This window comes from Chrysochloris asiatica, unplaced genomic scaffold (assembly GCF_000296735.1).
Source record: "Chrysochloris asiatica unplaced genomic scaffold, ChrAsi1.0 scaffold00041, whole genome shotgun sequence".
In the NCBI taxonomy this organism is placed as follows: domain Eukaryota; kingdom Metazoa; phylum Chordata; class Mammalia; order Afrosoricida; family Chrysochloridae; genus Chrysochloris; species Chrysochloris asiatica.
In genome coordinates, this window is record NW_006408559.1 from 11,334,414 (window position 1) to 11,352,905 (window position 18,492).

The following is an 18,492-nucleotide window of genomic DNA, read 5'->3' on the forward strand; positions in this document are numbered from 1 at the left end:
TCAGATCAACCTTTTATGTATCAGAACAAAACACAGCTCATTGTTACAGCCACTGTGCCAATCCATCTTTTGGGGGGTCTTCTTCTTTTTTTGGAAACATGATTTTTACCAAACATGATGGTCTTCTCCAGGGACTGGTCCCTCCTGATAACAGGTCTGAAGCATAAGAGATGAAGTCTGGTCATCCTCACTTCTAAGGAACATTCTGACTGTACCTCTCCCAAGAAAGATTTGATTTCTTCTTCTGGTTGTTGTTGTTAAGTGCTGTAGAGTCAGTTCCGACCCATAGCGACCCTGTATAGGGTTTCCAAGGAGCTACTGGTGAGCTTGAACCACTGACGTTCTGGTTCAAACTGACTTTGTACTCCAACATCTTAACCCACGGCACCTCACCAGAACTCTTCTGGTAGTCGATGGCATATTCAATATTTTACACCAACATCATCATTCAAATTCAACAATATAGGATGGCTATGAATTGGAATCTACTCAATGGCAACAGATTTTTTTCTGTTTTGTTTTTGCTCCTACTGATCTGTATTTTGGAAGGTCCCTGTCTTGACTTCTAGTTGACCATCTTCCCTTAATATTTTAATATGCTCCACCCTCCTAGCTTTTCCTCAGCATCGGTGTCAACATTCAACAGGAACTCAGAAAACTCAAATAAACTAGGAGGTCCATTCACAAATAGAATACACTCACAAAGACTGCAATACTAAGCAATGAGCCCACCAGGTTGGAATACACTCAAAATACAACTGGGAAAGAGCTGTCTCTTCAACATAGAGTTGACCATGATGAAACGCATGGAGTAAAGCTTTCAGGACCTTCATTTGCTGATGGGACATGACTCGAAATGAGAAGACACAGCTACAAACATCCATTAATAATTGGCACATGGACTATACAAAGTATGCATCTAAGAAAATTGGAAGTTGTCAAAAATGAAATGGAACACATAAACGTCCATATCCTAGGCATTAGTGAGCTGAAATGGACTGGGATTAGACATTTTGAATCTGACAATCACGTGGCCAACTATGAAGTGAATAACAAATAAGAGAGGAATGGCATTGCATTCATCATCACATAGACCACGTGAAGATCGTGAAGATCTTGATTTGTTTTATGGACATTATCCTATCATGCTGTCTGTGATAAGATAATATCCATGAGCCTCTAAGGAAGACCAAGGAACTCTGGTACCGTTATGGTTACAAATTGGGCTGCTAATCTCAAGTCAGCAGTTTGAAACTACCAGTGGTTGAGTGGCAGAAAGACAAGGCTTTCTGCTCTGATAAAGATTTACAGTCTCAGAAACCCTATACAGGGTCGCTATGACTCGGAGCAGACTCAGATGAGGATGTGGATTCAGAAAGAGAGATATCATTGTTGATGTCAGATGGATCTTGGCTGAAAGCAGAGCATACCAGAAAGATGTTTACCTGTGCTTTATTGACTACACAAATATTTTTGACTGTGTGGATCATGACAAGCTATGGGCAACATTGAAGAGAATGAGTATTCCGAACACTTAATTGTGCTCATATGGAATCTGTACATAGATCAAGACACAGTTGTTCGAACAGAAAAAGGGAGCACTGAATGGCTTAAAATCAGGAAAGGTGCCTGCCAAGATTGTATTCTTTCACCATACTTATTTAATCTGCATGCTAAGCAAATAATCTGAGAAGCTGGATTATATGAAGAAGAACATGTCATCAGGACTGGAGGAAGACTCATTAAAAGCCTGTAATATGCAGGATACAACATTGGTAGCTGAAAGTGAAGAAGACTTAAAATACATACTGTTGAAACTCAAAGACCACAGCCTTTGACATGGGTTGCACCTCACTATAAAGAAAGCAACAATCCTCACCACTGACCCGATAAATAACATCCATGGAAATGGAGAAAAGATTGAAGTTGTCAAAGACTTCATTTTGCTCAGATCAACAACCATCAACACTCACAGAAGCAGCTGTCAAGAAATCAGAAGTAATGCATTAAGCAAATCTGTTGCACAATGCCTCTTTTAAAGTATTCAAGAACAAAGATATCATTTTGAAGAGTAAGGTGTGCCTGACCCAAACTATGGTATTTTCAATAACCTCATATGCATGTGGAAGTTGGTCAGTGAATAAAGAAGACCGTAGAAGACTCGATGCATTTGAGTTATGGCGTTGGAGGAGACTATTGAAAGCACCATGGGCCGCCAAAAGAACCAACAAATTTGTGTTGGAAGTACAGCTAGAGTGTTCCTTAATGGGGGGATTATTGTTGTTAAGTGCCACTACTGTGCCACCAGGGGTCCTTGTGCCATCTGAACCAGGAATACACAGGTGCACACATACCTGCCTCCCCCGGGCTTCTCATTCTAAGTTTTTAAAAATAAGATGGCCTGATTTCATAACCCAGTTTAAACCAATCTTGCGGAAGACTTCTCCAAATCCTGTTCCTGAACTGAGCTTTGAGGCGGGGTTCCAACTATACACTCCTTCGCCCTGCCAACGAGAAAACTCCCCTTTGTAGCATCAGCACCTTCAACTACAAGGAAAGGAAGGAGGTTCGCCTCAGGCTCTGGCTCCTCTGGGTTGGGGCTCTCTCCACTCCAAGCGCTTGACCCTAGGAGTTACAGGGGGAATGAAGACTGGTAATTCGTGATGCTGGGGTTGACAAAGACCACCACAGCTCTTTCACTCATCTATGGAAGGCTGTTTTGGGCAGCATAAAGTGCAAAAATAAATTACCAAGCAATAGAGACAGGATGTAGTCCTAAGTCCAAATGAAATCACCATTGTTGAAGGGGCAGCGAGAGGAGAGCAGATAGACTTCCGAACGGGTGAGTGTTCTCCCTTTCACCTGGGAAGCTGGGACCCAGCCCTGAGATGAACGTATACTTCCTTGCTGAGCAAGCACTTTTTCCTATGTAGCAATCTAACTTGTGTGTCCCCAAATTGTCAGCCAGTGTCCAATGTCAAAGTGAACGCCACTGAAGGTTGTCATTGTGACGGCGAAGGGCACATCACTGGGAAGAGTCTTTAGGATTCAAACTGTACAAAGCTGTTTCTTTTCCAGCTAGCTTTGGAGTAGTGTCTACCATACCTGCCTGGAACTGGAGATGGACTGAGGGTGGGTTGTCTCTCAGCACAGCATCCATCTGGATAGACTGTAACCCATCCGTCCTGGACACCTCTCACCATGCCATGCACTGCGACAAGGAAGTATGCAGGGGTCACTTCTCCATGTTTGCATGTCTCCTCACCAGCAAAATGAGGCAGAAGAGGCAACATCAATCAGCAAGTTATAGGACGGACTTTATGAGGTGACACCATCCCAACCCAGTCAAAGGGAATCTCAACCTGAGAGTCAAAAGGATAGGGTGGGAAACAGGGGCAGCCCCCTAGTTCACTGTGGTCCCACCCTCAGAAGCATCTAAAGGGTTCCTGCTCCTCATCTAAGTAAGGCCAGGCAGTGGGCTTCTTCTCCTTGGCCTTCTCCCCCCTCCTCTTCCTGCTCCTTCTTCTTGGGAGACTCTAAAGATGTTCCAAGAGCTGCTAACTGAAAGGATGGAGGTTTGAACCCACCAGACATTGTGCAGGAGAAGGTTGATGTGATCTGTTTCCATAAAGATGGCAGCTTTGTGAACCCTATGAGGTAGATGTACTCTGCCCTACAGAGTCTGGACCAACTGTGGCAAGGCAGACTGTATGCTGTTTTTCTGAGAGATGAAAGCACCCCAGGAAGGAGAGAGGTGTAAAGGAAGGACTAGGGGACTTTTCCCACTTTGATCAAACTGAGAAATCCCTCCTTAAGCTCTTTCAGTAGAAGGGCAAATGAAGGTGGTGGGGAAACACTTTAAAAGTCAATGATTTGAGAGCAAAAGACACAAAGTCTAAAGTCTTAGCAAATAAGACACAGTTGCTGAAATGTTCTTATGGATCTGCATCTTCCTTTCTTCTAAAACAAATGTTTGAAGTAGGTGTGATAAAGCATCGCAGTGTTGGCAGTGGTTTCTACTAGCTAATTCCGTATTGCTGTTGGGTCAATTCCAACACACAGCAATCTTGTACAAGGTTTCTGAAGCTGTAAATCTTAAGAGGAGCAGAAAGACTTAGTGACTGGTGGGTTTGAACTGCCAACTCTGTGGTTATCAGTCCAGTGCTTATTCTACAATGCCACCGGCACTCCCTCATTCCATGTTGTTGCTGTTTCTAAATGCTGCCGAGTTGGTTCCAATTCATAACAACCCCAGCACAACAGAACGAAACACTGCCTAGTCCTGCACCAGCTTCAGTTGTTACGCGTGAGTCCACTGCTGCAGCCACTGTGTCGATCCATCTCGTTGGAGGTCATCCTTATTTTGGATGACCCTAGACTTTATACCAAATATGATGTCCTTCTCCAGGGATTGATCACTCCTGATTATGTGTCCGAAATATGAGAGACAAAGGCTCACCATACTGGATTCTAAGGACTATTCTGACTACTTCTTCCAACACAGATTTGTTTCTTCTTGTAGCGGTCCATGGTACTTTCAATATTCTTCACCAACACCATAACTCAAATGCAACAATGCTACTATGGTCTTCCTTATTCAATGTCCAACTTTCACATGCATTTGAGGTTTTTGAAACTACCATGGCTTGGGACAGGCTTACAATGGTCCTCAAACCAGCATGTTTACTCTGGAACACTTTAAAGAAGTTTTGTGCAGCAGATTTGCCTAGTGGAATACGTTGTTTGATTTCTTGACTGCTGCTGCCATGAGTGTTGATGGTGGATCTGAGAAAAATGAAGCCTGACAACTTTCATCTTTTCTCCATTTATCATGATGCTATTTACTGGTCCAGTTGTGAAGAGTTTTATTTTCTTTACATTGAGGTGCAACCCATACCAAAGGCTGTGGTCTTTGATCTTTATCAGTAAGTATTTTAAGTCCTCTTTGCTTTCACGAAGCAAGGACATATTACCTGAGTGGTAGGTTACTAACGAGTCTTTTTGCGATCCTGATGCCATGTCTTTCTCATTTAATCAAGTTTCTTGGACTGTTTGCTCAGCATACTGATTAAATAAGTATGGTGAATGGATACAACCTTGGCAGGCACCTTTCCTGATTTTAAGCCATTCAATGCTCCCTTTTTCTGTTCGAACAACTTCCTCTTGGTCTATGTTTAGGTTCCTTGTGAACACAATTAAGTGTTCTGGAATGCCCATTCTTCACAATATTATCCATACCTTGTCATGATCCACACAATCGAATGTCTTTGCATAGTCTATGAGGCACAGGTAAACATCTTTCTGGTATCCTCTGCTTTCAGCCAAGATCCATCTGACGTCAGCACTGATGTCCCTCCTTCCATATTCTCATCTAAATCAGCTTCAGCCTGTAACAGTATCCTACTGATGTACTGTTGCAACTGGTTTTGAGTTATCTTCAGCAAAATATTACTTACGTGTGATATTAATGGTATTGTTTGATGATTTCCACATTCCGCTGGGTTACCTCTCTTTGGAATGGACAGAAATATGAATTTGTTTCAATTAGTTGGTCAGATAGCTGTCTTCCAAATTTCTTGGCATAGATGAGTGAGTGCCTCCAGTGCTGCATCAGTTTATTGAGAGATTTCGATTTGTATTCCATCAATTCCCACAACCTTGTTCTTTGCCAATGCCTTCAGTGCACCTTGGACTTCTTCCTTCGGAACCACTGACTCTTAATCATACGCCACCTCTAGAAATGGTTGAACATTGACCAGTTATTTGGGACAATGAATCTGTATATTCCTTCCATCTTCTCTTGAGGCGTTCTGCATCATCCAATATTTTGCCCATAGAATCCTTCAATATTGCAAAGGAGTCCTGGTGTGGTGCTGTAGGATAAACACTGGACTGCAAACCCCAAGTTGTTCAAACCCACCAACTGCTCCTGGGAAACCCTGTACAGAGTCACTGTGAATTGGAATCAACAGCAAAAAGGAGCTCTAGGGGTATAGCAAGTTACATGTTGGACTGCTAATCACAAAGTCAGCAGTTCAAATCCACCAGCTGCTCTACTTGGGAAAGACGAGGCTTTCTCCTCCCATATAAATATACAGCCTTGAGTCAGAACTGACTCAACAACACACCCCCAGCCCCACTATCAGGACGGAAAAGACTGAAAAACAACAACAACAATAACAACCAGAAAATAACACACATTAGAGAGGATGTGGGAAATTGAGCCCTTATCCATAACTGGTTACTGTTGTGTTGTTGTTAAGAGTCATCAAGTCAGTTCTGACTCATAATGACCCTGTGGAGTGTTTCAGAGCCTATGTATCTTTGCAGGAACAGAAATTCTGATCTTTCTCTGGTAGAGCGACTAGTGGGTTTGAACCACTGACCTTCCAGTTAGCAGTCCAGTGCTTATCCCACAGATCTGGTTCCTTGGTAGTAGGTTTAGGGTCATGGTTTCATGAGGCTAGTTGTGCTAACAAATATGTTTAGTGATTCTGTTCTACCTCCTAATTCATTGCAGAATGCCTGGGGTCTTCAAAGCTTGCAAGCAGCCATCCAAGGCATAGCAATTGGTCTCTATCTACCAGGAGTAACAGAGGAAGAAGGAAAGGCAGTAACAGGAGGAGATGGAAGAAATGTGTGGCTCACTGTCTCGATGAACAACTCCTTCCTTGGTCATGAGACCAGAACTGGATGGAACCCAGCAACAAGGACTGAATATTGAGACCCAAGGTTCCATAGAAGAATTCTGAACAAGGAGGGGACATGTAGAATGCAGTTTCAAATTCTCATGGACCCCGGATTTTCTGAAGCCACAGAGGCTGGATGAACCACTGAAATTATTGAAATCATCTTTAACCTTGAAGCCATAAATATTTCCTGAAGTTTCCTTAAAACTAAACAACGATGTAGCTTAAGTACTGAAAAACGATCTGTTTTGAGCATCATAGTCTTTGTATAACTACCAGAAGCCAAATTAACAACAACAACTCAAGAGATTAGACAAGACCCTCAGGGGGCAGTGAGTTGAAGTGAATGAGGGAGGAACAACTCAGAAAAGGAGGCAAAGGATGGCTGCGCACCTGGAAGAATCTCATCACTGTCACTAAATTATAAATGCAGAAAATGTTGGATTGGTGTGTGCTTTGCTGCGTATGTTCTCAACAAAACAAAGTAAATGAAATTTACAATATGTAAGTCAATAGAATAATAAGTAACCAATCAGGTAATTTGACCAGCCCACTGAGACAAGAAGGAGCCCTGATGGTACTATGGGCTAAGCAAAGTTATCAGTTCAAATCCACCAGCCGCTCCAAAGACAAAGATGAGGCCATCTGCCTCACCCAGAATTCACAGCCTCAAAAATCCTACATATGCAGATGACACAACCTTGCTTGCTGAAAGTGAAAAGGACTTTCAAGGACCACAGCCTTCAGTATGGATTACATCTCAATGTAAAGAAAACAAAAATCCTCACCACTGGACCAATAAACAACATTCTTATCAACGGAGAGAAGATAGAAGTTGTCAAGGACTTCATTCTTCTTGGATCAACTTTCAACACTCAGGGAAGCAGCAGTCAAGAGATCAGACGACATATTGCATTAGGCAAATCTGCTGCACAGGAACTTTTTAAAGTGTTGAAGAGCAAAGATGTCAGCTTGAGGACTAAGGTGCGCCTGACCCAATCCATGGTATTTTCAATAACCTCATATGCATGTGAAAGCTGGACAGGTGAATAAGGAAGACTATAGAAGAATTGATGCTTTTGAGTTATGGTGTTGGAGGAGAATATTGAAAGTGCCATGGGCTGCCAAAAGAACCAACAGATCTGTTTTAGAAGAAGTGCAGCCAGAATGCTCCTTGGAGGCCAGGATGCCCAAACTTCATCTCTCATACTTCAGACATATTGTCAGGAGGATCCAGTCACTGGAGAATGATATCATGTTTGGTAAGGTGGAGTGTCAGAGAAAATGAGGAAGACCCCCAGCGAGATGGATTGGCCAAGTGGCAGCATTGATAGACTCAAGCGTGGCAACAGTAGTGAGGTTGGCCCAGGATCGGGCAGTGTTTCATTCTGCTGTGCGTAAGGTCAATATGAGTCAGTACCAACTGAATGGCACCTAACAACAACAACAGGGTGGTTATTATTTGGAACTGACTGGATGGCAGAACGACTGGGTGAGGGTTGGGAGTATAAAGAACAGGAAGCACCTGAGCTGTAAAGTGATGTCATCAGCTGTAAAGTGATGTCATCAAAAAAGAGGCACAAAACAGAGGGAGCTGGGACTGTGGGAATCACACTTGGATCTCCCAAGGCTGCTGCAGGGAGCTCCATTTATCATCATCAGCTTGGCAGGGCCCAGTGATGCCTGGACACAGAGTTTCAAGCCGGGGCAACAACGATTCAAATAACCCATGTCCTTTCTACTTTCATCCTGAACGCACTTGACTCCATATAAAGGAGCTATGTCCCTAAGCATTGCCAGTGGGCTGACTCAAACTCGTGGTGACCCCATGCGTTACAGAGTAGAAGTGTACTCCACAGGGCCTTATTGGCTGTATGTTTATGCCCACCATGGATGACCCAGCTGGTATTTAAAACACCAGTGGCACTATAGGATCAACACTGGACTACGAACCACAAGGTTGGCACTTCAAACCCACCAGTTGCTCTTTGGAAACCCTAGACACCATTGCTCTGAGCCAGAACTAACTCGACAGCACTTAACCACAACTGCAACAACACTGTTATGGAGTCCTGGCGTGGCACGATAGGATAAGCACTGGACTGCTAACCGCAAGGGCAGTGGTTCAAACCCAGCAGCTGCTCCTTGAAAACCCTATGCAGGTTCGCTGTAAGCAGGAAGCGATTCAATAGCACCTAACAACAGCAATATCTTTATGGAAGGAGATCTGGTAGCATGATGGGCTAAGTGCTTGGCTGCTAACCAAAAAGTTGGCAGTTCTAATCCACCAACCTCTGTGGAAGAAAGATGGGGTAATCTACACCCTTACAGATTTACAGCCTCAGAAACCCTACGGAGCAGTTCTTCTTTGTCACTGTGAATTGGGATTGACCCGATGACAGCACCAGGTTCTTGAAGGAAACAGTTCATCTGACCTTTTTCCTGAAGCAATGATGGGTAGATTCGAACCACCAACCTTTAGGCTAGTTGTTATTGTTGTTAAGTGCTGTCAAGTCAATTCCAGCCCACAGCAACCCTGTACAGGGTTTCTGAAGCTACAAATCTTTGCAGTAGCAGAAAGCCTCATCTTTCTCCTGCAGAGCAGCTGGTGGGCTTGAACTGCTGATCTTGTGGCTTGCAATCCAGCGCTAATTCCACAGTGTCACTGTGCTCCCTTTACACTAATTGTTGGTGTTAAGCGTATAGGGGTTCCTAGGAGCAGCTAGTGGATTGGAACCGCCAACCTTGCAGTTTAAACTGAACTTTCGGTCCAGCGCTTATCCTACAGTGCTATACCAGGTGCAAACCGTTTGCGCTATCCAGGGAGGGACCTGCTAAGTTTGTTCTTAGGAGTCTGTCAATGGAGCTTGGAAGTCTGAAGAGTGGTCCATGAGGCACACTGGAGATTATTCACTAAGCCTTGCCTGTGTCACACCCAGGACCAGAGTCGAGTCTCACTCATGGTGATCCTATGGGGCAGGGTAGCACTGCTCCTTAGGGTTTCTGAGACATTACAAATCTCAGAGTTCACACCTTCATGGGTGCAGACGGCCTCATCTCAGCCGCTGGTGAATTTATCTGACCCTCATCCCACAACACCGCCACGGCTTCTTGAAGCTTGTTACTGGGATTCAGAGAAGGAGGAACCCAACCCGACCTGCCGCTGAAATGACGTGTGAAAGAAAAAACCGACACCTACGCTCCAGTCCAGAGTCGCTCTGGGGTCCTTGGCAGGGCCGTTGGCTACTGGGAGCGTGAGGGGGTGCACGGGAGCCAGGTGCTGTAGGCCAGCCCGGGAGATCGCCTTCCTGCAGCCAGAAGAGAAAAGAAAGAAAAGCCAGCGTGAGACAGACATAGGAAGCCTCTAGGAACGTGAGACACATCTGTCTCTCTTGAAAGCAAATGTCCACCACCCACCCGGCTGGCTGCCTGCCCATCATCTGCGGAGGCCATGTGCCGTTACGATGCTGGAAGCTCTGTCTCCCCCGCTGACCAGGTTTCAGCAGCACTTCCAGACTAAACATCAGCCAGTGAAACCCTAAGGATCACAACAGAAGAGACGGACGGCTGGAGGGGAACGTCATGTTTGATAAAGTAGAGGGTTGACCAAAGCCAAGGAGGCCCACCCTTGTGAGACAGATTGGCACGCTGACCACCATGAGGATGCCATAGACCCATGACTTCACCTGAGAGGGAAGTGGATGAGAGGAGAGTCGGCAGGAAGAAGAAGAAGAGCAAGGAGGAGGGAGAAAGCAGGCTCCCTCAGGGGGTGAGAGACGCCCAGTCTCTGAACAGCACCTCGAGAAACGTCAGCGGGCCTGTTACTGTTAGTTATGATGTGCTCTTTGGGAAGGAGATCACCAGGCCTGAATTCCAAGGCGCCTCCGGGTGGTAATCCAGCACTTAGGCATTTGACACCCTCCCCGCCAGGGACTCCCGAGTGTACACGTCAGACACTTCTAAGTGTGGGCCAAGTGTTGCTGGAATTAGGATCCGGTGGGGTCTGCGGTACCGCAGCTCTGAGTTCTGAATTCATCTGAGGGAAGATGCAGGCATCTGCAAGAACATGCTCTTACTAGGTTTCCTTCTGGGTCCTAAAGGTTTCTACATTGCTGCATGGGAGCAAGTACTTTGGGCAAGCAGATGCAGTAACTTACCCAGACCCATAGGGGGAGCACTATGAGAAAAACCAACAACTTCACTACCTCAGTCGTCCACACACACACATACACACACATGCACACACACCCCTTGCACTGGGCTCTCTACAGCTTGGCTCCTATATCATGAACTTCCAGTAGGGATTTGTTCTCCCTGACCCTGATTCCCAAGGATGCTCACTGTTAGCAAGGCAAATAATGACCAACATCAGTTTTGACCCCTCACCCCAAAGTGGATTCCTTACTGAGGAATAACAACCGAGCAGGGAAGAGTCTCACATGGACACCCTTCAGCCTCCAACCATTTTCCTTCCACTTAAGTTTAAGGAGTCATGGTGTGGCGCTGCAGAATAACACACTGGACTGGAAAATCGATTTGAACCACAAGGTCGGCGGTTCAAACTCACCAGCTGCTCCTTGGAAACCCTGCTCAGGGTCACTATGAGTCGGGATCGGCTGGACAGTACCTTAACAGCAAGTTTAAGGAGTCTGGTGTGGCACTTTAGGAGAAGCACTGAACAGCTAACTGTAATATCGACGGTTCAAACTCACCAGTTACCTACCCCTCAGGAGAAAGATGAGGCTTTCTGCTTCTGTAAATATTTACAGCCTTAGAAACCCTATGGTGTTGTTGTTAAGCACCATCAAGTCGGTTCCAACATAGCGACCCTGTGTAGGGTTTCCAAGGCTGTAAATCTTTGCGGGAGCAGAAAGCCTCATCTTTCTCCTATGGAGCGGCTGGTGGACTCAAACTGGTGACCTTGTAGCTCACAGTCTAGTGCTTATTGTATAGAGCCACCATGCTCCCTCAGAAAACCTATTCAGGGTCACCGTGAGTAGCATTTTTACTCAATGGCAGTTTTTGTTTTGGGGGGTTTCTATTATTTTGGACGTTCAAGGACTGTGGGAGAAAGATGTTGCTGTCTGCTCCCATAGAGATCCACAGTCTTGGAAACCCTAAGGAGCAGTTCTAGAATGTTCTACAGAGTCAAGATGAGTCTGAATTGGCTAGATGGCAGTGGCTTTGGTTTGACTTGAAGTTCAAGGAGATCCACCAGTCTTCCCAGTTAGGACTGATGCCCCCTTTGAAGGGAGCTGTATGGGGCCTCTGGCTCAGTTTCCTCACCAGAGAGTCCAGTCTCTGTGGGGACACATTCTACAGGTTCCAATTCTGATTCTATCACCAAACCCACATCTGAATGATAAACCAAAAATTACCCAACAGTGCCTAAGCACAGTCTTAGGATGACTGGAGAATTCCCAAATCTCAGGTGGATTTAAACTCATATTCCAGATAGTTCTGATCAAAAAAGGAGAAGGAAAGGAACAACTTCAACAAGGAGGGTGAAAATGCGTGGTCAAGTCCAAGAATACAATCAGTGTCCCTGGACTGTATGTGTAGAAATGGTTACACTTTTCTGTGTATAATCTCAATAAAAGCAAAACAAAATCATAAAAAAGAGACAGAAAGAAAGAAGGAAGAGGAAGAAGCAGCAGAAAAATGCAATCAAATTCTATTAATTAAAAATAAACGCACTGCCGTTAAGTTGGTTCCAACTCATAAAAGTACAGAGTAAGACTGTTCCATGGGGTTTCCGAGACAGTAAGTCATTACAGGGGCAGACAGCCTCATCTTTCTCTGTCAGAGCAGCTGGCGGACTCAAACTGCTGACCTGTTGATTATCAACCCAACACTTAACCAACTGCACTACAGCAGCTCCTTAAAATTCTACTCTTCAGTTTCAACTCACAGTGACTCTATATAGCAGGTTTCCAAGGCGGTAAAACATGACCAAAGCAGAGGGCCTCATCTTTCTATCATAGAGCGGCTGGTGGGTTTGAACTGTTGGCCTTGAGGTTAGCAGTGCAGTGCTTATCCTACAGCTAAAAGACATGCAAACACTGAATCCCACTGGATCAGATGCAGCCCAGTCATCTAGCCTGTGAAGAAACGTGTAAGGACTTCTTGATTATTTATTCCTCACTGTGGATGCAAATTTAAGGCTGGTTTTATGTAACATTAATAGGAGAAAATTGTATATCTACCACATATGTAAACATTAATTAGGAGGGAAATGAAGTTAAGAAACATCCAAATAACTGTCAGTTTGTAACTGTGGAAAAGGGTCTGACAAAGGACATTACATAAGGAAGAGAATAGAAAAAATAATTCTAGGCACATGGGAGGGAAGGTTAGCTTCTGATTACAGCTTTTCTGACTCCTAAATAAATAACCATGAATGAAAATCATTTTTGTTTTCCCTGAGTTCGTACGTGCATACGCATTATTTTGTCCCAACGCAAGAAAGCAATGCCATTATTTTTCAGACCTCCAAATTAGTGTCGGTTACTTTTCCACTTGCATTTGTTGTCTTGGTTGTGGAGGGTGATCTATAAGAGTCTGCTAGAACTTAGTGTGTGTCAGGGAATCAGGACTGTAAGAATCAGTAGGGTTTTTATTTGTCACTCTCTCCGGTCCAGAATCCTCCTCCCAAGCCCATTCTCTTCATTTCACAGCAAAGCTTCAGAGGGCAAGACAGCGATCACAGAAGAATCTCTGAAAAGGAGACCTCACTGAGAAGTAAGAAACAGATGTGAAAAGAAATTGTGTGTGTGTACCGTGCCATTCCGAGAGCACCCAGTCATGTTGGCACAGACTGAGCTGCCATGCAAGTCCTCTAACGCATTTCAAATACCAAAGCCAGCAGATATTGGAAACAGCATCCCAGGATTACCTCCACTCCGGAGCAGAGTGGCTCTAGAGGATAAGCATTAGACTGCAAACCACAAGGTCGGCGGTTCAAGTCCTCCAGGGGAGAAAGATGAGGCTTTCTGCTCCCACAAAGAGTCACAGCCTGAAGAGGGTCACTATGAGTCAGAACCCACTGTAGTTGTTAAGTGCTGTTGAGTCGGTTCCAACCTACAGTAACCCTGTATAGGTTTCCAAGGAGCAGGTGGTGAGCTCGAATTGCTGAACTTGTGGTTCAAACCGACTTTGCAGTCCAGAGCATGAACCCACAGTGCCACATGGTATTAACAATGACTGCAGCAAGCTGCCTTCATTTCATTCAACCACACTACAAACTCCTACAGGACAGGGACAGTCAATGCTTTCTGAGTTAATGAATGAACTTGACCAAGAAACCAAGCAAAACAGCTTGCTGGTCTAGATCAAGGATTGACCGATCTGATTGGGGTCGTGTGAATTATAACCCAAGCCTTATAATTCACTGATATTCTTCCCAGGGAGGGTCAGAAATCCTTCCAAGCAGCTCGTTAAAGATCAAGTTAAAGATCAAGCCGGAGAACCCAGTGTTAAGACTCCCAAGAGACATCAGAAGGACTTTGTGACTAACATTCAGATCAGATCTTGGTATGGCAGCATCTGCAAAGGGCAGAGGACAGCGTGCATATTTTAAAATGTATTTATTGAAATAAATGTGCAACGGAGACTCTAAGCCAATTTTTGTTACTCATAAGGAAACTAGTTTAAAAAAAAAAAAGTGATAGTTTTGCCAGAGCTATGTTATGGTTGATATGTGTTCCCCTCCCCACATCCCAAAAGATTTCTTGAAGTCTTAACCCTTGTGCCTGTGAAGGAGACCTTGGTGGGAAACAGAGTATGGAGATCTTATCGGTTAGGTGAGTATACGGTCGGTCGTGCTGGAGAAGGATGCTAATCCAATATGACCCATCTCCTTGTAATGGAGGAGACACAGACAGGGAGGCACCCAGGGAAGACAGCCTTGTAGGAGGAAGGCAGACTGGAGCGATATATTTGCACATCAAGGATCCCTACAGAATATGGCATCAGCCGGAATCTAGGAAGAGGCAAGCAAGGACCTTTGCCTAGAGACATCAGAGAGACCGTGGCTCTGCAGACAGACGCCTTCATTTCAGACTTCCAGCCTCCACAATAGAGAGACAACACATTTCTGCTGCTAAAGCCCACCTAGGTCCAGAAAACCAACAGACCAGACCCCCAGTACATTCGGCACGTTTCTCCCAATCATTTCTGTTTCCACAGACTCCAGATTTATAGTAAGTTATTGTTAGGTGCCGTCAAGTCGGTTCTGACTCTAGTCACTCTGTGCACAAGAGAACAAAACACTGACCGGTTCTGTGCCAACCTCACAATCATTGCTACATTGAGCCCATTGCTGCTGCCACTGTGCCAGTCCATCTCACATCAGGGCCCTTCCTCTTCTTCAGTGACCCTCCACTTTAGCGAGCATGATGTCCTTCTCCAGGGAGTGGTCACTCCTGATAACATGTCCAAAGTGGATGACATGAACTCTGGCCATCTTGGCTTCTAAGGAGCATTCTAGATTCTTCCAACACAGAGCTGCTTGTTCTTCTGGCAGCCCATGGTACTTTCAATATTCTTCAGCAACATTATAATACAAATGCATCAGTTCTTCTGCTAGTTTCCTTATTCACTGTCCATGCATATGAGGCGACCAAAAAGACCATGGCTTGGGTCAGCTGCACCTTAATTCTCAAAGTGACATCTTTGCTCTTTAACACTTTAAAAAGGTCTTGTGTCGCAGATTTGCTAGTGCAAATTGATTCCTGGTATAGAAAACCTCCCTGTTCCACCCAGCCCCATCCTGCCAACTCCCTCTCCAAATGATTCTATGTGTGAATACAGCATTATCTGACAAACCCATGGGCTGTGTGGAGAGGTATCAGATACTCAAGAGGTCCACTTTGCCAGAAGGTCTCCTAAAGACACATCAGAGACAAGTGGATTCATCTTCTTTTGGCAGAAATGTTGCCAATGGTCTAATAAAGTTAGGAAGACCAGAACCCCTGTGTGTATGTATTTATGCTCCCCAAAACTCTACAAGCAAGTGGAATCCCTGGGTGGTACAGATGGTGAAAGCACATGGCTGGTATCCCAAAAGTTAATCGCTCAAATCTACCCAGAGGTACCTAGGAAGAAAGGTTTGGCAATCTACTTCCAAAAAAATTAGCCATTGAAACCCCAATGGAGCACATGGGGATGTGAGGAGCTGGAGTCAACTCCATGGCAAATGTTACTTTGTTTTATTATTTTTATTTTTAAATTTTGTTTCTATACAGATGCTAAGGTATTTAACACTCAGAGTAACCCACATCTCTTCCTGTTAATGCTAAAGGGGCTGCATGTAATGTTAAGCTAGTCTGCACAATAAATAACTTTCCCAAGTCCCCTAGGAATGTCAGGTACCTCACCAGAGGTCAATGTATAGAAAGAGTGTGTCATTATTGGAGCCTATGTCTGAGCTTAGTAGAAGAATTGTTGCATTTGAGTATGGTGTTGGAGAAGAATATTAAAAGTACCATGGACTGCCAGAAAAATAAACCTATCCATATTGGGATAAATACAGCCAGAGTGCTCCTTAGACGCCGGCATGTCAAGACTTCATCTCTCATACTTTGGAAATGTTATCAGGGACCAGTCCATGGAGAAGGACATCATATTTGGTAAAGTGGAGGGTCAGCAAAAAAGAGGTCATCTCCCAGTGACACAGTGGCTCAAATATAATGATTTTAAGGATGGCACAGGACTGGGCATTGTTTTGTTATGTTGTGCATAGGGTTGCTATGCATTGAAACTGACTCGACTGTATCTAACAACAACGTGAGCCCAGTATTTTAGGATGACTCCTGAGAGTTGTAAGAAATTTAGAAAATGACTTCAACACAAGACACCTGCGTTACTCTTCAACTAGAGCCGCTACATCCCTTGTGGTCCTCCGAGGGCACTGTGTAGCCTCTGTCTGCTGCAGGGCCTGAAAATCATTATATTCAAAGCTTCCAGGTGTTTCTAACAAACATGCTGGTCTGAGACCCACAGCTCTGCATATATGGGCACACACCAGCTAATGCATTCTGTCTGCAGATGTAACTAGTCCCAGGCATTCCCGTAATGAGATACACTCGACAATATATTTGTTGAAGGTCTAGGTTGAGTGTGGTAATCATGCTGAAAGAATTTCAGCAGCTATATCTAAAATCCAGCCACTGAAAACCCTATGGATGACAGTGGTCCAATGAGCAACCAATCATGAGGATGGTGCAGAACTGGGCTCTTGTTCCTTTTCCATGGAGTCTCCATGAACTGGGGCCCAACACGACAACAGCCAACAAGAACAACGGTCTGCACCAAGCACAGCTGTAGGTATCCAGGGCGCATGAGTGAGTCTCAGATATGAGTGAAGACTTTGTGAAGCTGACATATGAGCTGGAAACATGTTTTTCCATGCGCTGGCTATTTTACATTTACCTCACAACAACCAGGAAGGTGCTATTATTATCCGTGTTTCATCATGAAAAAATTGCTGCACAAGCCAGAGGTCACACAGAAGGGTGTTGTCCAAGGACGATCTGAATCCCTGAATTCCAGATGGCATGGACTTAACCAGTACTTGGTCCATATGTCTATGCTATGCTGGCAGCATACATGTGCATAAAGAGCAGAGATGCCCTCTACAACCAGCCTCTTACTATACTACATGACTTTCCAATTGTCACAACTACAAATGCCCTGTCTCTAGAACAAGAACGAAAGCCTCAATTGGAGACAGGCCATGCACGGGAGGTCTTAGAGTGCAGAGAGGAAGAACTTGAACCTCAGCCTCCACAACGCTGAGACCAGAAGAACTAGATGGTGCCCAACTATCACTGCCTACCACTCTAAAAGATGCCCCTTTAGAAGGTTCTAGATAGAAGGACCTCTGGTAGCGTAGTGGTTATGAATCTGCAAACTGCAAGGTCAGCAGTTCGAAACTACCAGCTGTTCCGTGGGAGAAAGATGAGGCTTTCTGCTCCCGTAAAGATTTATAACCTCGGAAACCCTGTACAGGGTCATTATGAGTCGGAATCGACTCCACGGCACATAGCAACAACAACAGATAGAGTGGGGGGAAACTGTGGAACCAAACTCAATATAACAATAATGAAATGGCCTGGCTCATCGGTGGGAAACAGACTGATGTGGCCCATGGCATTACAGCCCTGAGTCACCCGTTAAGCCTGGAAATGAACTCACCCCCAGCTCCACATTCATCCAAAGGATATACAGGCCTAGAAGAGAAACAACACTCCTGAGAACAATGAACCATGGGAGATCAAAAGGACAACATCTACCCAGGAATGATGCTCAGAAGGCAGGAAAGGACAGGAGAGAGAGGCCAAGGGAGGAAGTGGGAGAGTGCTGTGGCCTTGTGGGGCTTTAGTCAATGTCATGAAACAAAATGTGCAGGAATTACTGAATGGAAAACCAATTTGCTCTGTTAGCATCCACCCAAATCACACGAAAAAGTCAAAGAATAAAATTAAAAAGCAACACTCCTTAATTTGCCACTTGAAGGCCAAGAGGTCAAGTAGCCTAGCATCTCTCAGCCTTAGTTTCCTAGAATGTACAATAGGCCCGGTCTTATCTGTCGGAGTGAAAGCTCTGTCGAGAAACAGAGCCAGCTGGAGATGAGAGACTCACCGATCAATCTATATGACAGGTTGAGGATAGGTAGATCATTCCGGCTCTCAGGGATCCCACTGAGCAAGCAGAACTGCCCCATAGGGGTTCCAAGGCTGCAAATCTTTATGGAAGCAGACTGACACATCTTTCTTCCAAGGAACAGCTGGTGGGCTTGAAC

General features: G+C 44.8%; 1 protein-coding gene across 1 annotated transcript in view; it reads right to left on the reverse strand.

Moving 5' to 3' along the window:
- Positions 1–10,129, reverse strand: part of DGKI (diacylglycerol kinase, iota) — a 323,066-nt gene extending 312,937 nt beyond the window's left edge. Inside the window, exons 1-2 of the mRNA XM_006861237.1 lie at positions 10,107–10,129; positions 9,889–9,997 (exon numbers count right to left, since the gene is read on the reverse strand). Coding sequence (XP_006861299.1) covers positions 9,889–9,997; positions 10,107–10,129 — 132 coding nt within the window. The remainder of the gene's footprint in view (positions 1–9,888; positions 9,998–10,106) is intronic.
- Between the last annotated feature and the right edge of the window lie 8,363 nt (positions 10,130–18,492).